At 38.9% G+C, this 19837-nt stretch overlaps 1 protein-coding gene across 1 annotated transcript; it reads right to left on the bottom strand.

Moving 5' to 3' along the window:
• Positions 1-916: 916 nt before the first annotated feature.
• Positions 917-18813, bottom strand: LOC144635916 (uncharacterized). Its single transcript, XM_078495033.1, has 12 exons — positions 18753-18813; positions 14123-14194; positions 7643-7685; positions 6874-7123; positions 6335-6564; positions 6027-6209; positions 5184-5362; positions 4667-4829; positions 2781-2822; positions 2315-2497; positions 1810-1977; positions 917-1134 (listed from the first exon to the last, which is right to left on the bottom strand). The coding sequence occupies exons 2-12, from the start codon at positions 14183-14185 to the stop codon at positions 1064-1066; spliced, it is 1575 nt and encodes a 524-aa protein (XP_078351159.1). The 5' UTR covers positions 14186-14194; positions 18753-18813; the 3' UTR covers positions 917-1063.
• Between the last annotated feature and the right edge of the window lie 1024 nt (positions 18814-19837).

Genomic DNA, 19837 nt, shown 5'->3' with positions numbered 1-19837 from the left:
GCACAATCCCAATTACGCAAAAAGGACAAATTTTCATCCTTGTGCTTGTGCTTGCCGCAAGCACAAGCACAAGCATAAAAATGCAATGTGCTTGTGCTTTTGCTTGAGTCGAAGCCGTTTTCACGGTGAAATAAGAGCTGTTATTCTTGCGCTTGTGCTTGTGCTTGCGTCGCTAGTGAAAACCAGGCTTTAAGGAAATTTCAATTTCAATTGATTCACCGCATTATGCTTACTAAAACAATGTTCCACTGAAAATTCATTCCGAGACTGGCACTTTATTAGTTCCTTCCTTATCAATTGGTAAAGTTAGTTTACTATAGTTTTGAGGCGGAGTTAAAGAGCCCAACTTTAAACCGTTTTTTAAATGTTCAGAGGTGAGTTTCACTTATTTTTGCTTGTTACAGCCTGCAACCGACATAGCCGACAATTTAACATTTCAAAAGCTCATTAACAGCCAGAATTAATGACTAAGTGACCAAGAAGGGACTGGACGCGAGTAGTTTCGAAGGCGTTTTTCTCAGAATCTGCCCGTATGACCCAATCTCAAAATTTCAGAAATTAGAAACTGCCAATGATTAAACATTCGTGCATAAATTACATAGAAAATCTGTAAGACACATTTAATTTTCGCAAAATGGGAAAATGTATCATTTTTCCTATTTCTTTAGTGGTTGTACTGCAGGTTTTCAGGAAGTTTTGGCTCAAACAGCAAAAAAAAAAACGGGTCTGAAAAATGGGTATAGCGGATTTTTAGAGACCAGGTCTGAAAACAAGTATGGAAGATGACGTCTTTTTTTTTAAATGGGACAAAATTTGGACAATAGAGCAACATAGTCCCAACAACACTTCCAAGGAGTACAAGGTAGCAAAGAATAAAAATAATCAATCTTTACAATGAACGAAGGAGAACTTGGGTGGAAAGAATCCACTTTATTTTTCATTTCGCGTACATTCAACTACTTGTTTGCATTCTAAACCCAACACCCAGCACTGAAACAACTACAGTTTTGCACTCTACAAAAGCACCAATCATCAGCCAAACGTGTCTAAGTTCGTGACGGATTTAGCCCTGATGAACAATGGTTTGTTCTCGATTCTCCTGCACAACCCAGCGTCCAACTCCTCCTCCACCACCTGAAATAAAACGTAAAATCTAAACATAAGTAAGTAAGTTGCAATTGCCTTTATTTAAACACGATGTAGTTAAAAGCTGACAAGCTTGTGGGGTCGTGTAAATTAAAAGTATATAAAAGTTACAAATATTTACAATTATTTCAGCTATTTTGATTTTAATGTTCAAACTAGTAAAAGTTAAAAATATTTATAATTATTTAGCTATTTACATTTGAATTTAATGTTAAAACTAATAAAAGTTAAAAATATTTATAAGTATAAGCTATTTAGATTTGAATTTAATTTTAAACTAGTACTAAAGGTAGGTAAAATCTTTCTGTTTAAAATTAGTGGTTGACACAGATAAAACTTTAAAAGTAAAATCGATAAAAACATCCGAAGTTTTAAACATGTGGACGAGGTCCTTTCGACATTAACCATGAATATGCCAGCTGCAATTTTTTTTAAAGATCTTTGCTTTATTGACATAGAAAAATCTTGAAGCGTTCTGAGAACTAAATAGTGTCAATAAACTCTATTAGCTACCCCTGAGGAACATTTTAACGGTTTACTCAAGAACGGAATACTTCTCAGACCTGAGACTTGTACAAGAAGATAAAATATTAATTTTCTTTAACACAATTTCTTTACTTGATGGTTGCGATTTTTACTTTTCATGGCGTGGCATGTACTTACCTCCGCCAGTACCAAACGCACATTTGACGGGGCTCCCTCCGGAGGCAGAAATTTTACCCTTCGGATCTCCGTGGATTTTCTTGGTAAAGATAACCACGCTACCACCGGCACCACTACCCCCAGGGGCTGATCTGTGAGCCTTTTTGTTTAGGCATTGACCTGGTTGACCTGTGGAATACAATAAACGACAAAGTCACTCAACACTGCTTGCTTCAGCTAATACATAATCTTCCCTGCAACCTGACATTGTTTGAGTTAGGGGTATCCTGCTAGAAATATTCATAACGACTTCTTTTGCAGCCGCTGTCGATTGATTCATTAATTGATTGATTGATTGATTGATTGATTGATTGATTAATTGATTGATTGAAAATATTTTCTTAAATTTTTTGTCTCCTTACGTTACACTAGTAGAAGTACATAATCTAGATTAAGTACTTCTGACACTAGAACTCATGGCACAAATGCAGATTAAAGCCATAAAAAATGTCACAGATTACCATACCATTTGCATCGATAGTTCCTTTCAGCGTCAGTTCGTCAAGCTGTAGATATACCAGGCCGCCGCCATTTCCTCCTCTCCCTCCTGGGTTGGGGTCGTCACTAAATGCACTGCCGCCACCCCCTCCACCACCCCCACCGTAGCTCAGCCTTGACTTGAAATCAGTATTGCCAAATTGAAGTCCGCCTAAAAATGATTACAAGTAACGAGTTATACACATTCACTTTGTACATCTCAGAAGATCTCAGAAGTGGAATAAAGCCTTGATGTGACAATGTCGATAGTCACCTTTTTACACCGAAAACTAACGGTTATCTAGCTTAAATTCGTGCTTTCATGCGCGCTTGAAGGATTAACCTGGAAATAAACGCAACTCCGTGACTAGAGGCACCACAAGGTCTAGAATCCAAGCTAAAGGATCTTTTCTTTCATTATTAAAAGACAAAAACAGAGTTAAAATAGAGTTTACCTCCTCCTCCACCTCCACCGTAATGATTACCGCAAGAATCACCTAAAAGCAGAAATAAACGTGCCTTTTCAAATCAATACATACAGCCATAAAATGAAGCATTTGTTGGCATTTGAGACTAATTTTCGGGCTCGTAATAGGGGGGGGGGCCTTATTGACGATATTGTTTACATTATGGCCATTAGGGCTTTCCACAAGTTGCTCGAGATTTCCTAAAAAGTTGCCCGTAATTTCTCAAAAAGTTGCTCAAAAGTTGCTCCAAAAATCAAAAAAAGTTGCTTCTGATAATAAAAGTTGCTCCAAAAAATCCAAAACGCTGTCTCTAATTAAGAGAATTTCTCTAATATATGCTAATTGCCTTTTGAGCGTAAGATTTCTAAGCAGTTTTATGCAGTTTTACAGCAAAAGAAGTATCTAAATAACTTATTAAGGGGAAAGTTTGTTAAATAACAAAGATTTCGATCTTTAACTGAGAAAAATCGCGAAGATATCGATGATGTCATGTTTGCTGACGAGTTTTGTGATGTTTTAATGCAAAATGAGCCGAAAGTTGAAACGTCTTCAGATGTTCCTCGAAAATCTTCTGCAAACTTCGTAAATCTTCGGAAACGTTCGTATGGCCTTTGAACAACACTCGGATAATCTTCGGAGATCTTCGGTCTGGAAATTTCTCAAAATGTATCAAGTTGCTCGAGGGAAAAAAAGTTGCTTGAAGGGGAAAAAGTTGCTCGAAATATGAAAAGTTGCCAAAAAGTTGCCGAGCAACTTGTGGAAAGCCCTAATGGCCATTAGCACGCGACATTGTGTAGGAAAGGCATTATGCTATATTCGAATTGACTCCAGATGTTTAAAGAACTTGTGAAACTTTAATACGAACGACAAACTTTAAAGAATGGCCAATTTTTTCAAGATACGTTGTCCGTGACGAAGCTCATTTGAGTGACCTCTGCCATTGTTAGCAGGCACCTGACTTTAAAGGGGAAGTCCATTCCGAAATCATGCGAAATGGCACTTATTTCTCTTCACGCCAACGAAAAGGTAATAGTACAAAGATATGTTAGTCACCAAAATTTCAGCGATCAAAGATAATCTAAACCCTATATATGAAATCCTGGTCTGAAGTAGTCCAAAATGAAAACCGGCCGCCGCCATCTTGGAGTAACGTAGCAGCCTGGCGATGAATGCGTGACGTTAAAGAACTCAAGTTTTACTATCTCTTGGAGCTCAGTTTGTACAATATGATGCTGCACAAACAGGCATTTCGAAAAACAAGCCAATACAAAATAAGCAAGGAGTTTCAAGTATTTACACAATGTTTAACCTTCCTGCCAAACTTCAGGTTGAGCTCTTTGACGTCACACATACATCGCCAGGCTGCTTAGTTACTCCAAGATGGCGGCGGTCGGTTCTCGATTTTCGGACTACTTGAGACAAGGAATTCGTAGGTTTTGAATATACTTTGGAAGCTGAAATGTTGGTGACTTGCATGTATTGGAATAAGCTTCCCATTGCCTAAAAAAGGTGCCATTTTTTTTTTAGCTTATACAGCTTTGAATCACTTTCCCCTCAACGCTGTTTAGCCCTCTGTTTCGTGTACTTTCGCTTGTTTGGAATTATGACACGAACGAAATCTCAGTACCAATAAAATAAACAAATTACACCATGGAAAATGCTTTGTACTCTTTTTTCACTCGTTGAGATGTATCAGAAAACTCATTCGTTCGCTGCCCTCACTTGTTCGCCTTCTGATACTATGTTCTCAACTCGTGAATAAAAATCGTACGCGCCTCTTCCTCGACTGGCCAAAATCGTCCGACGCTTCTATCATTGTCTAACGTCATAATCTAGTTTTAGAAAAGTAATAACTTTAGTTCAAATTAAACTACCTCCTCCACCGCCGTTACTAGCTGAGCCTGCGTTACCACCTGCTGCACTTTTGTCATAGCAATGTGGTGTTTTATTTGGAGCCCAGTCTCCTGCTTTTCCTCCATTGCCACCACTTCCGCCTGGACACGAGGACTGACCACCACCCCCAGCGTACGTACCGATCTGAAAACCCCGACATGTAAGATTATTTAGAGAACTCTCAAAAGATCATGCAATTTATTTGATTGGAACTATACGAATGGTTAAACAAATTTAGAAATTCATGTATTTATTCCCCCCCCCCCCCCCCTCCTCCCTCCCTCCACCCCGAACGTGCAGAAATGTCATGGCACTAAACCGGGAGTAACAGACTCAGTGTAGGTCAGAAGACTGTAATTTTGGCTTTTCGTCCTCATTAAATAGGCTCCGAATGCTTCTTTAAGAAAGTCTGCTTAGAAGGCCATAGAAAATCATGTGTACGTAAAATAAATCACATCATAGTTAAAATTATAGTTATAAAAATAATGAATTACTTACGCTTCCAGCTGCTCCTCCTTTCCCTCCATCGTGGCCGCCACATCCACTGCCTCCACCCCCTCCTCCACCGCCGGAGAAATGTCCACCCCCTCCCCCACCGGCTGCTCCATCGTCACTGTTTACTGTGGAATCTGCGCCACCCCCACCAGCATTGTAGCCACCGGGACCGCCTTTGTAACCTGAAAGTCGAGTGCCACGAACAAAACATCAAGGCTGAGATTCGTGTCTGAAGCAAATTTCGTTTACCATTCTTACTGTATATTTTAAATAATACTTATTCATCATTTCGGGCTAAAATTTGTGGCGTTTTTTGTAAACTTGCAATTCCTTTCCCGCATGCGGCACGTGCCCTTGCGCGTGACGTTGCCTCTACCTTTAAAAATCTCACTGCCTGTATTTTTGACACTTCGACTGATGGAAAATTTGCCTGAATTTGCCTCTGTCTGCTGCAAACCACGAGTGTTCAAGTTTACTTTGACTTTCATGCATCCATCCATCCATCTGTCCGTCCGTCCGTCTGTCCGTCCGTCCGTCCGTTCTTCCTTCCTTCCTTCCTTCTTCTTCTTCTTCTTCTTCTTCTTCTTCTTCTTCTTCTTCTTCTTCCTTCCTTCTGTCCCTCCGTCAGTTCGTTCGTTCGTTCGTTCATTCATTCATTCATTCATTCACACAGTCACTATTGATCGTTTTGATCATGGGACGCCAAGTCCAAATTTTATTTCCAACAAGTTAATGGCAATTTGTTCCATTGACCTTGTAGAAACCACTGGGGATTAGATTGTTTGTTGTTGTACGTGAAATAAACCCTAACGTCGAGTATTTATTGCTGGTGCATTCGCTACAGACCTGTTCGTCCGCTAGGTCCATCTCCAGCCCCTCCTCCTCCGATCCCATCGTTATTCTTTGCCCAAGGCGCATTATAGACATCACCTCCTTTACCCATAGTTGACTGCTGCAGAGGACAAATAAATGTTTCGCCACCGTACCCTCCACCTCCTCGTTTGTCGCCTCCGTCACCGCCAGCAAAACCTGAAAATTAAGGGCGTAGTGTTTCTGATTGGGGTCTAACTGACGGCTCCTGATAATCAGCTCTAAATAAAAAAAATTGTTGCACTTCTGATAGTTTAAGCAACCGCAGCAGTTTTTGCTCCTACCTTTACCAGACATGTCTATTTTGGAAGTATCGTCAATAAGCAACCTCCTGGCCCCAAAAGCCAGAATTCCTCCCAGGCCATTTTTCTGCTCATCGCATGTCAGGACACATTTGTTACGCAGGGATACCTCACCAAACGTAGGAAATCTTTGGGCGATCACGCAAGTGTGGTCGTCTTCTTTAAGAGGCATAGAGATGGGCTTTTCCAAGGTAATTTGGCACACGCTTGACCTGAATCCATAAAAAAGGGATGTAAATGCGTGCTAACTGTCGTCTATAGTCACAAACGGTAATGTTTTTATAGAATTTTTATACTTAGAAGAACGCATTAACTATTTTAATAGCTAAAACTATTTAACCCTTTAAAAAGCAACGAGCGCCGGCGCGATCGTATTCTATCAGCGAATGGAAAATAATGGGAGAACCAATCAGATTCGCGGATTTCCAATGGAATACGGATGAGTTTCTACTAATGAATATTGACTATTAACTTGAAGGTGTAGGTATTGTCAATAAAACAACTGATACTATCATCCTCACCATTTTTGGTCAGGCATTGAGGAAACTCGCTTCACGGTCACCAGTTCGTATTTTCCGTAGTTGTACAACTTTGCCCGGCTAACAAACAGTAACAGTCTGTCACCAACTTGCGGCTGTCGTCCTTCACATTTATACAACTGCAAAGTGTCTCCACCGATGCGCGCTACTTTCCACGAGGTGAGGTGCTTCTGACACATGTTGATTGTATCTCCATCGCACACGAAATCGCACTCAAAACCACTACTCGCAGCTACGTTTAAAACACAGAGGGATTTAGATAAGAACAAACAAGTGGCACCCACACGACTAGTTTGTACTACTGCTTCTTGTTGCTGTTGTTGTTGTTGTTGTTGTCAGTCTTAATAAGCATTTTAAAAGCATTACACCCGCTTTCAGTGACGTGCATAACTATCTTTTTACATCCATCCTTTGACGTCGTCTTTTGACATCGTCTTTCGACGTGCTGTTTGAAATGAGGCAATCAAAACCGATGAATGCCGTTGTTGGTTTCATGCAAATGAGCCCATAAGTTCAGAAGGTCACGCAAGTCGGCTGTCATTGGCGGAATTTGGGCCGTCTTGTTTGTTTAGCGCGTCGAAAGATGGATGTCGACAGAAAGCCGCTATGCACGTAACACTGCAGTTGAACGCGGATGTAAGAATTGAAGAGAAGTAAGCCGTCAACTTTCCGTCGAAGACACGTCTTCTACCTATTAAAGACTCCTGCTCTTTATTAAAACACGCTAAAATGTAACTCATTAATTACTTACATCCTGATTCAATGATAGTACAGTCGCGACAGCTCAGCACTACCTGGTAGTTCAAAACAAGAAATTGTAAGTTAAATTTAAAGGTCCACTTAGATTCGCTTATGAAAAAAAAATTAACAATTCAATGTTTTCTTAATTTTATTAAAACTATTTAGATTATTAAAATACACGTAAAGCAAGATATTTTTGGAAATTAACTTTTTTTCCCGTACGGATATGAAAAATTTGACAAGTCACGTGATCAGAGGGAAAAACCCTAAAACTGAAAGGGCGTTTAGATATAAGAATTAAAACCAGTGTCAACAGATAAAGAACGTCCATGTGCTTAATGCTTCGTATGGTTTTTTAGGAAATTCGCATTATTATTATTAAAGTTATGGCGTAATAAAGACTCGTATTTTTGGACTTTCTTCAATAGCGTTCCTTTCTTACATGTAAATGGTTATTCTATACGAAGGATTATGAAGGAAGATATGTTATCTCTAATTCTTTGAAAAAAATCGAAACTTTACTTTTCTCTCAAAAGTTTTAGGGATTTCAAAATCTAGCGCGCGGTTTAGGACTGGCACTAGTTAAGCGCGTGCAATATCATTTTTTTTTTCAATTCAGTTGTCCTCCCCAACAAAAATTCACTGTTAAGCATTGCCAAACGCTTCAAAATAGCTTGCCACCAAAGGGGGGTGGATGCCACCCCCCCCCCCCATAAGGTTTTTTCCAAATTTTGAGAAAACGATTTACTCTACAGTACTGAAACTTTCAGTAGCTGTTCATTCATCCTTTGCCAAAATTTTGATATGTCAACCATGTGTCCATAATATTTGATGTTGCCATGTCAACGTCATAAATACAGGCAGGTCTTGCCAAAAATCGTAATTTTTAACATTTTTCTTTATTTTTTCCATTTTTTTTAAACAGAATTGCACGATTTGTTTATTTTAACATTCCATAAGCATTCTGACTTGATTTTGCATCAATTTCCGTTATTTTGTGACTTTCTAAGAAAATGTTGAAATCCAAGATGGCGGATCCAAGATGGCGGCTCTAATGACGTCATATTACGTCACGTGACGTCATATGACGTCACAGCCAATTAAAATTATGTCATCTTGTAGAGTAAGCTTCGGGCTTTCTTCTGAGAGCAAAATAATTTCGCTACGCCTTAATATAACGAAAACTCCGGGGAGGAGTTCCATCCACCCCCCCCCCCCCCATGTACGATGGTGGGGGTATGAGTTTGCTTGTTCGTCCGGGGGTTAAGAAATTCCTTAGCAACTGCTCTAGATCTGTAGTTAAGAAGGACCCCCTTAAGAAATAAGGTGATTTACAGTTTCAAACGATGATAAAGGACATGCAAAATGTTTTTTTGAATAATAAACATGAACCACTCAGTGAAATCGGCCCACAAAGGTATACAGTCAAGGGGAAGTGCAAGTATGAATAACAATGAGATGACTTTGCTATGTGTCGGTGCAAAATGGACGCACAGAGGAGTTAATTTGAGAAACATTTTAAATATTAGTGCTAAATGTTTATAAAAAAGAAAAACGTTATCGGATTTGGCCCTCCATCAGTGGACAGAGGTTCGCTGTGACAACAAAAATTTATCCACTGATGAAGGACAGTGCGCTAAACGTTTGGTGTCTTGAAATGGGATTTTGCCTGTTTTGGCTCTTACTAATTAAGAGCACAGGTTTCCTACGGTCAAACATATGTCGGTAAGAGTCCTTAAATGGATTTCGCTCATACTCTTGCCATGGGTAGGTCTCAATATGAAATAAATCACAGTATACTTTGTTTGGCTAAATATCGATTTGTTTTCGAGAAAATCGATAATTCTAAAATCCAGCAAAATTGACGCTTTCGGAGCTCAAAATTTATGCCGAGTTTGTTAGCTTCGCGTCGAAAAATTAAGCACTCTGGAAGAAAAATACCTATTTAATATCGAAGAATAACATCAAATTAGTACGTCGAAAGCAATTTCTGCTCTTGAAGTCCTTTTATCTACAAAATATAATTAAGTTTATTCGACACACTTTTGATTTAATTCAAAATAGGTCAAACTTATCGCTTTATTTAAGTATGAGCGAAGCGAAATAAATGGCCGAAAATTTGGTACTAGACAGATAAATGATTGTTCTTTTCGATACTAAAAGGATTTCCTAGGGAAATGATTTAGTGCGATGCTTTCAGATCTCAAAGTTGCTTAAAATTCGTTAATTTAACCGACCGTGACATTGTTGATCTTATCAACATTATGTAAACAATCCACGCAAAGGTTAATTTTCCCCATGTGAACTTCAACTGAGTAAAATAAAAACATAGACTTGCTTACCGTGGTGTTCGCTGATACATTGTAAATCCTGTTTTCCTCATTTACGACAAAACCTAAGCCCTCGGCGAAGCTGTTATCCTATTTTCTTGACGCGCCATTTGTAACTGATTTCCACGTCTTGAAGTGACAGTTCTTTTCCATGCATTCTTGAAAACAGTCCAGTCTTAACTGATCAGTGTAAACAGGAATACGAAGTACTTTGCTTTAAATCAACTTAAAGCTTAGCAGCAGTGGTAGATAAATCGATACGACCGGCGAATCTTCGTTTCGAAAACCGCCATTTGAGATTTGTCGGCCCAGTTGTCCTGCGGTATGCAGATAATTAATTCACACTTGAGTAACTTCCGGCACATGAAATCGACAACCACCGTGACCAGATAGCACCTAACCTGCGATCAGGCTTACCCCTCCACCGCGAGAAAAATAACACCTGATCGCAGGTTAGATAGCACCCTCCTTTTCGAAATATTGGTCGAGGCACTATTTTTATCATTTTAACATAAGCTCTCAGTGAAAAACTTTTAAGCTGAACTTGCAATAAAGTTTCACTTCAGTTAGCCACCGTTCGGGAGAGTTGTTAAATGGTTGCATGAAATCCGGGTAGAAAGTTCTTCTGTTGCGTTGCTTCGCTTTGTTTCATATTTTTTATCCAGTTCTTACCCTTGTTCAAATTCTTGCCCCTTCTTCAGTGGAAAATTTGAAACGACGTTAAAATCCGAACTGAGTTGTAAATAGTGTGAAATAATAAAAAATCTAATCTAAAAAATCTAAATCTAGTTGGAGCCGGTCCCGAAGGTACCCGTTTCAGAGAGAGTTGGCTGTACACAAAACCTTAGATGGCGTCGTTGGATCCGTCTCCCGTGAATGTCAGTTAAAAATATATATTCTGTGTAGTCTAGCCTGTAAACAAGCTCTCCTTCTTTCTCCTGTGGAGGATTGGGCGAAATAAAAACGGGAATTAAAGGTGGGGAAGGGGTGGGGGAAAAAGGGACCATATATCATGTATATGCAGTTGTAATACCAGTCACGGTAAACAATTTATAATAAAACGCTGAACATTTATGACTGTTTACGCCAAGGTGTATATTGGTGTAAAAATAAAGGAAAGGGTGCTTTTCACTTCATTAGATTAAAGCTAGGTGAAGAAAATTACACGTAATCAGAAGTTTGTTATGGACTTCTGACGTGATGCCATTTTTTGTATTTATTTCTGCAAAGTACAACAAAGCATTTATACCAAAGTAGCATTATTTTAAAAAAAATGAGCATAATTACAGTTGAGCATTATATCGGACAAAAAACAAGCATTGTTAGAAGCATAACATTCCCTTTTTACCAGCGTAATTGGAAGGGCCTCTGGTATTCAGTTAGAAAGAACTTGCATTCAAAAGATACCGCGTTCTAGAAACAAGTCACCCCGTTTTGGCTGCTGATATTTTGGAACTTTTGTGTGTTCAAAATACCATATCTCGTTCTAGATATCGTCTGATATTGAAAATCCCGTTCTAGATCGGGAACCCAAAGCCACGACCTCATTGGACGGCACAGAGCCGTTTTGGGGGAATACCCCAGCTTCGACAACTCCTTCCTAATAAAGTTCGCCTATTGAATTGAGAATTATGGTGATTATTAAGTTATTACTTTATATCTCTTGTTGTTTGGAAACTTGAGTCGTATTATAATTAAACGTCTTATTTACGAAGGAATAGACTGCGGATAATATTTGAAACTTAAACCGTTTTTCACCTAATAGCTTCCAAATCAACTCAAAAACACACCGGAAAACAGGTTTAAAAACAAAACATTTATATAATGACTATGATATTTTTAATACATTTGGGTCCCCTGACGGCGAGGCGCTTGTCTCTCCCCGCAAGCTCTGGCGGGGGGCACCTTCCCTTGTTTACGCCGGACCCCAACAGAATATATATATGGTCATATTTTTTAACATTCACGGAAGACGGATCCAACGATAACATCTTAGATTTTGCTTTCACCTGTTTTGCCTTGACCTAATCAAGAACTTGGACAAAGGCAAGAACAAAAAAAAACTATAAAGCGAAGCAACGCAACAGAAGAACCTTAGACCCGGGAGTTAAAAGCGCTGTCATGCAACTATTTAGTAACTTTTACAAACGGTGGCTACCTGAAGTGAAACTTAATTACATGTTCAGCCCAAAAGTTTTTCATTTAGAGCTTATATTAATATAGCAATAGTATGGTGCCTCAACCAATACTATACCAAAACGCAGGGTGCTATCTGGTCACGGCGGTTGTCGATTTCATGTGTCGGAAGTTACGCAAATGTGAAATACATTATTTGCACACCGCAGGGCCGACAAAACTCAAATAGCAGTTTTCGAAAAAAAGATTTGCCGGCCGAATCGATTTATCAACCACTGCTGCTGTCTGGAACGTTTCGGTCCGATTTTCGGATAGGATATGTCTTCTGTTTACACGGGGCCGTTCTGGAACCGGTGCGGGACGGAACCAAAACTAGACCTGCTATTTTGCAGGTCAAGTTATGGAACCGTTCCGGACCGGTTCCAGAACCGTCCTGTGTAAACACATGGATCGGTGCCAAACGCTTCCGTGTAAACAGAGGCCGATCCGGTCCGGTCCAGTTCGGAACGGCTCCGGTCCGGTCCCGTGTAAACGTAGCCTAGCTGGTTAGAGTATAAAAATGACTGAAAAAACGGCAAGGACAGGACCAACACCAGGTGTCCGTCTTATAGAGATTTTCAATAAGGGAGAGTTGACTCTACAACTATTTTGCCTTAGCCTAATCAAGAATTTGAACAAGGGTAAGAACTGGATAAAAATATGCAGCAAAGCGAAGCAACGCAACAGAAGAACTTTCGAACCGGAAGTTAAAAGCGCTTTCATGCAACCATTTAACAACTCTCTCGAACGGTGGCTTACTGAAGTGAAACTTAATTACAAGTTCAGCCGAAAAATTTTTCATTGAGAGCTTATGTTAAAATAATAAAAATAATGCCTCAACCAATACACCAAAAAGCAGGGTGCTTTCTGGTCACGGTGGTTGTCGATTTCATGTGCCGGAAGTTACTCAAGTGTGAATTAATTATCTGCATACCGTAGGACAACTGGGCCGACAAATCTCAAATGGCGGTTTTCGAAACGAAGATTCGCCGGTCGTATCGATTTATCTACCACTGCTGCTAAGCTTTAAGTTGATTTAAAGCAAAGTACTTCGTATTCCTGTTTACACTGATCAGTTAAGACTGGACTGTTTTCAAGAATGCATGGAAAAGAACTGTCACTTCAAGACGTGGAAATCAGTTACAAATGGCGCGTCAAGAAAATAGGATAACAGCTTCGCCGAGGGCTTAGGTTTTGTCGTAAATGAGGAAAACAGGATTTACAATGTATCAGCGAACACCACGGTAAGCAAGTCTATGTTTTTATTTTACTCAGTTGAAGTTCACATGGGGAAAATTAACCTTTGCGTGGATTGTTTACATAATGTTGATAAGATCAACAATGTCACGGTCGGTTAAATTAACGAATTTTAAGCAACTTTGAGATCTGAAAGCATCGCACTAAATCATTTCCCTAGGAAATCCTTTTAGTATCGAAAAGAACAATCATTTATCTGTCTAGTACCAAATTTTCGGCCATTTATTTCGCTTCGCTCATACTTAAATAAAGCGATAAGTTTGACCTATTTTGAATTAAATCAAAAGTGTGTCGAATAAACTTAATTATATTTTGTAGATAAAAGGACTTCAAGAGCAGAAATTGCTTTCGACGTACTAATTTGATGTTATTCTTCGATATTAAATAGGTATTTTTCTTCCAGAGTGCTTAATTTTTCGACGCGAAGCTAACAAACTCGGCATAAATTTTGAGCTCCGAAAGCGTCAATTTTGCTGGATTTTAGAATTATCGATTTTCTCGAAAACAAATCGATATTTAGCCAAACAAAGTATACTGTGATTTATTTCATATAAAGGCCTACCCATGGTAAGAGAATGAGCGAAATCCGTAACAGGGCTCTTGCCAAGAATTTTCATTTTTGTTTGAAATTTGTGCATATGCCCTCTTAATATTTAACATTTTCCTCAATTTCTTTATAACCCAATTACGAAAAAGGAAGTTTACTGAACTAACTACCAAATACTAACCAACTTATCGTGACTTGCCAAGCACAAATACAGCAAGAGCAGGAGCTGCAATTTCTTGATCATTGTTAATGTCTATCATAAATCCAAATAAAAGGACGACAACAGTTAGTTTGAATTTACGTGATATGAAATACAGAACTACATCATAGGATTGGCTTAATTGTTGATAATGTTTTATTTTTTAGTAAAAAAATAGACTTTTAAATAAAAAGTAAAATTAGACTCTTGGGTGCCATATTGGACAGGTGAATAAATGTAACTAATGGGTTCTTGTTTTAAATGATTAAGATCAGATGTTTAGTGAGTTTCACTGTCTCAGTCCACTTAGTTCTTGATATTGAATACTGTATAAGTAGAAGATTTATTTGGCGAGACTAGCAGCAGCTGCTAAAAATGACAACTTCTCGATCCATTTCAAAGAGACAACGTGTTTGATGCATGTTATATCAACATTAGATCCTTCAAGTTTCTGTTGTTAGTATTTTCTTGGTAGATTGGAAATTAAAAGTGATAAACCTACGAGTATTGATTTGTGATTAAGGCAAAGGTCTAAGCCCAGATATTCAGTAGAACAGTCGGGGTCATCCTTTGGTTTAAAAGAGGACCCACCCATTTACTAAAATTCATGGGCTTCTTTGCAAATTTAAGTTAATAAAATCTCAGACGTTAAAAGGACACTGTCACCAGTTTTACTTCAAAAAACTCAAGAGCTTAAAGACATATGGAAACTACAAATAGTGGTCCAATTCTGTTAAAAATCACCATGCAAGTGTACTGAAGCGATAAACAAGTGATATTATTGTGATGCCATCAGGAACTTTAGATCTCAACTTGAAAAAGTCAGGCTGATCTTTTTCAAGTTTTGTCCTTAATTGTGGACTGCAAAAAACACCTAAAAATTATCATGGCTTTCTTCTTCCTTCAACAACAATTTACTTTAATCGATGTACTAGGTGCATTTCATGTACGAGAAGAGGCTACATTGTATTTACTAATTTTAGTACTTTTTACCGAAAAGCATTAAAATCCCCGTGACAGTGTGATATTCGCTTTTTATGTTGAGAGAAAGCCGGATATTTACTACTCACCTTATGCTTGTCGGACTGTAGATAATCAGGACTTATCGCGATACTGAAGAACACGAATGATTCTCACTCTTGTTATTACTTGACGTGATTCTATTGGTTGAAAGGAAGTGATTGACGTGTAGTGTAGTCAGAGAGTGACTCTATAGGCTAACATGACAGCTTTGTGACGAACAGCGATAAAAAAAACAATGCATGCTATAACCACACCACAGTTTCTTTGGAATGATTCTTTTATCATTGACGTCGTTTATTTATTGATGTAATCAATTTAGTGCTCTCCTATCAGTAGGTAAATCTTGACTTTCGAAAATATAATAAGACTTGAGTTAGAATTTTATCTTGATTTGGAAAAATCTAATTTACATTTACTTTCTACACACTATTTATTAGATTTTTCCAAATCAAGATGATGTTTAGTAATACTTTCTTGGCTTCGACAAGCAAAATCGCTCAAAAAGTTAGAATTTTGGTTGGGAAATATTAACTCTTGAAAACGTTTGTCGTTCACTGCAGTTGAATAAATCTTTCTAAAATGGATTCTTGTTTAAGCAAACAGGATCAAGTCTCTGCTATGTATAACTGTCTTATAATGCCACTTAGTTCTTGTTATTGAGACTGCGGATAGATAATTTGTTTTAGCAGTATTATGTTGCAAGACAAGCAGCGACTGTTTAAAATGACAGTCGAGAATTGATGACATCGTAAAACTAAATAAACAAGAATGCTTCAATGTTAAGGGCGCTTTTTAAAGAATTCCGACATATATATAAAAAAATAAAAAATAAAACAAAAGGGGAAATTCGTCATTACCATCTTTTCTTTTTCTTCCTTTGGAGAATAGAGCCAAAAAAGAGAAAATAATACATTATTAATATTGGCATTCAATTCTTTCAGTTCCTCCTGATAACACTATCAGTTAGGTGAATAAGAGAAGTGTCCTTCTTGCATGTGAGGCCTCGTTACTTGCGCTGTGAGAGAGCGGGTTATTCTTAAACTGCTTTTTCCTGGAAAAGTGTCGTATGATCGTATATCATGTCGATCCAGATTAAACTTGATCGTATGTCTTTAAAACATCAAAAGCCAATAGTCCATTTTACAGTTGCCTGCCAAGTGACCTGGCCTTTGAATGGTAGTGAGGCTGGAGGTGACCTTGCATTGACACAAACCTCCCTGCTTTATTATGTAAATACAAACTAGTTAGCATCAGAACAACATGATTAACACAACAAAAACAGTGAGGTCTGTATGAAAACAAGGTCACCTTCAACCTCACTTCCATTCAAAGGCCAGGTCACTGAGCAGACAACTGTAAAATGGCCTATTCATTGGCTTACCTGAATAAAAATGTCGGATCAAGGATTAAATTGTCCTTTTCTCTTCTTGCACTCGGAAATTTCTTCCAGAGTTGCTGGTGCAGCAGCATGCAGTATAAAAGCTCTATCAGCAAGTTTCTTTTTGGTTTTCGTAAACAGTGGTAACAAACGTTCAGACTTGCAACAGCAAGAGAAGTCCATGGATCTAAACCTGCGTGTGATGGGACGCGCGGGTAGTGAGACTCCAGACAGTTGATTGCTTGGGTTCACTGGCCACTGTGGCCTCTTGCTGAGCTACATGACGTAGCTAGCACAGCTTGCGTCGTCTCTCAAATTAAATTCTTCCCGATACTGATATGGTTCGTTAAAGGTTTAAATGCATTTTTTAACTAAGTTTATTTTAAGTCTCTTTGAAAGCAGCAGGGATTTAAAGTGGCATATAATGAATATAGATGATCTACATGTATCACCAGAAGGGATAAAAAGACGAGAACTGATGAGACTTTATGAATACCTCCAGAAATTCCTGTATTTGAAAAGACTCCGAAATTTACAGCAGGATCTTCAATCCTTTGCAGTGCATAGGGAGGACAGTCGTGGAGGCTGGTCTTTACTGCTAGCTGAATGGGTTTCTGCGGGATCTGCTCTTCAACTTTGAGCTGATGGGTGCCTCTTCAGTTTTGCCAACTTTGTGCCTGTTATCCTTTGGTTCACTCCATAATTTTTCTTCCTTCCTCATAAGTTCAACTGTAGCCAATTTGCTATATTTCCATCGTCCGAGTCCATTCAGCTCTCCTTCTCAATCTGCGCTCTTAATTTCGACCCTTATCTCTTTCTGGTTCTTTATCTTCTATGGAGCGTTAGAGGTTCTGAGTTTCAACTTGTGCTTCAATGTTAAGGGTGCGTTCGTTTGGCTGCTCTGCCTATTCCGGAATACTTGGATTTCCAATTCGGCTTTTCTGCTCCCAGGAGCAGAAAAGCCGGAATAAATTCTTATTCCAGAATATTCCCAAGCGAACGCGCCCTAAGTTTTGCGTTTTAGAAGTATGCTTCTTCTTTTAACTACGCCTACAAGTAGGCTCACCTTTAAGTCACACGCGCGAGCGGCGCGCGAAGAGCGAGTCGGCGAGGCAGTCGGCGAGCGAAGCGATCCAGCATGGAGGAGTCTAGTGCGGAAGCGCCAAGAAAGTGACTCTTCTCGCGGTTTCGCCACTTGCGTGCTCCCGAAACGCTTTTAGCACTACTCCTAGCGGTTGCAGTGTCAAGGAGGAACCTGTGAGTAACTTGGTCTCCTTTCCTTTTTGGTAACTTTCTTCCGCTAAATAACGTCTTCTCGACTTTCATTTATCGTCTTCAAACTGCAAGTATGCCTCGTGAGCATTCATAGTCTTGTGAGAGGCAGTTTCATAACAGCTCAAACTCATGATCACCTATTCTTCTTTCACATCGTGCTCCATTTTGCCTCAGCCAAGTGTTCAGCTCGCGCTCTTTAATTTCAGATCGACAATATTCTCGACACCAATTCAACCTCGGCTTCATTGACCATCCATCGGTAATTTCTGTCTTAAAGGCCTTCGATAAAGTCAGTGAAACTCGCTTCTTCGGGTCGCTCGCCATGGACTGAAGGAGTTGAGGTTCACTAGGCTTCTCGCTTCTAGTAGGAGCTTCCTTGTTTTACCAGCGTGAAATTTCTTTTGATAACACGCGTCTCGCTTCTTGGGACATCTCACATCTCGCTCAATCGTCACCAAGGAAAAACTTTCAATGAACGAAGGCTTTTGATCAGCAGAAGCAAGATCTCCTTAAGATGCGGTGTTGTATACATTTTTCAACGAACGAACGGACGAACGCTTCAAAGCAACGTTTTTTGTGCTCTGTTCCCCTCAAAATACATCGACAAAACGAGCATTTTATTCTAATTAACGTAGAAAAATTAAACCGAACATACAGAAAACCTCGACAGAAAACTAATAAGCAATTGAAATTAAACCTTATCCAAAGTCAAAGAAATGCTTTTCATCCCTTGAATAGTTTTAAGAAGGTTTTACAGAAATCATTATTTGAGTCTCTAAACCGAACGATATTAAACAAATTCAAATAGCTATGCCCTTATTTACATAATAAATGTTTGCTTTTGTCACGAAGAGAACGTTATATAAAATTATGTGGGAATGTGTGTTCTCTGTGAGAAGTGAGGGTTTAACGAAAAAATAATCAATTTGAACTTACCTCCGGACCAGGACAAAAGACTTGTTGTTTTATTTCGGACTGTTGCACTGAAGGAATTTTGTTATACCATTTGTTTTATTTTAGCGCAAGATGTTCGTGTGGACCAGCAATAGGGCACTTTTTGTAAACAATCCTGACTCGAAAATTTTGACTATTGAACATGTTTCACTCTTTGTTTGTATTGTATTGTTGTTTTTTTCTCTTTAACCCCCCGTCAAGGGTCAATAACTATCTTCAGCTCTTATTCTTCATTTGATTTCTCATTTTTTCTTGTAGTTTGAGAATCAAAACATTTATCGGCCGCGCTTCGTTCTAATTCACGTCGCTAAACTACTCGTTTCCACTTAAAAGCGGCGAAAAAACGCTTCCGTGCTCGCATGACGCAGTACTTCCGTGTTCCGCCTCGCTTGATTATTCAGTTTGTGAGTCATGTCGGGTTCTTTATTTCTTCTTATTTAAATGTGATGAAAACAGGAATTTCTTAGTGAAATGCTACCTGTGAACAAGCTTACGTAATATGGAAAATAGAAAGCCCGTTGCTTTCGGAGAGAAAAAAAGTCATCAGTTTTGGGTGCAAAAAAGGGCGGGCTATACGATTTTCCAAAATGCAACTGATGTTTGTTCCCCAAAATTTCTGCAATTCAGCCGTATAGATCCGAACGTGTCAAACTGTGTTTAAATAATCGGGAAAACAGAAAAAACGACATTCAAGGTCTTGCATAAATTTCCTTGTTGGGCGCCCCTGTTGATGAGATGCCAAAACAGTTTTTTTAAGGCGAATCTCTATCTTTCAACTCGGTCAGATTTGTATGGGTCAAAAACGTCTCTGATAGCTAGCTAATGAAAATTGAGATGATACCTACAAGAAAAAGAAAGTACTGTATGAATGCCCTGGGATTCAGGCTTTCTACTTAGCTTTTTGTTGCTTTAAACGCAGGGGTCATGAATGGTCCATTCAAATTTTGCAGTGCTCGAAAAATTAGGCTTTTGCTCGCAAAATTTTAACTTGTGTTCGTTTGCTTGTGGTCGCATATTTTTACAAGTGCTCGCATGCTCGGTTTTTAGTGGAGGTAGCTTTTTGAAAA

Source organism: Oculina patagonica, chromosome 13 (genome assembly GCF_052425735.1).
Source record: "Oculina patagonica isolate OP01 chromosome 13, crgOcupat, whole genome shotgun sequence".
NCBI classification, from domain to species: Eukaryota; Metazoa; Cnidaria; class Anthozoa; order Scleractinia; family Oculinidae; genus Oculina; species Oculina patagonica.
This window is presented reverse-complemented; position numbering and strand designations above follow the sequence as displayed.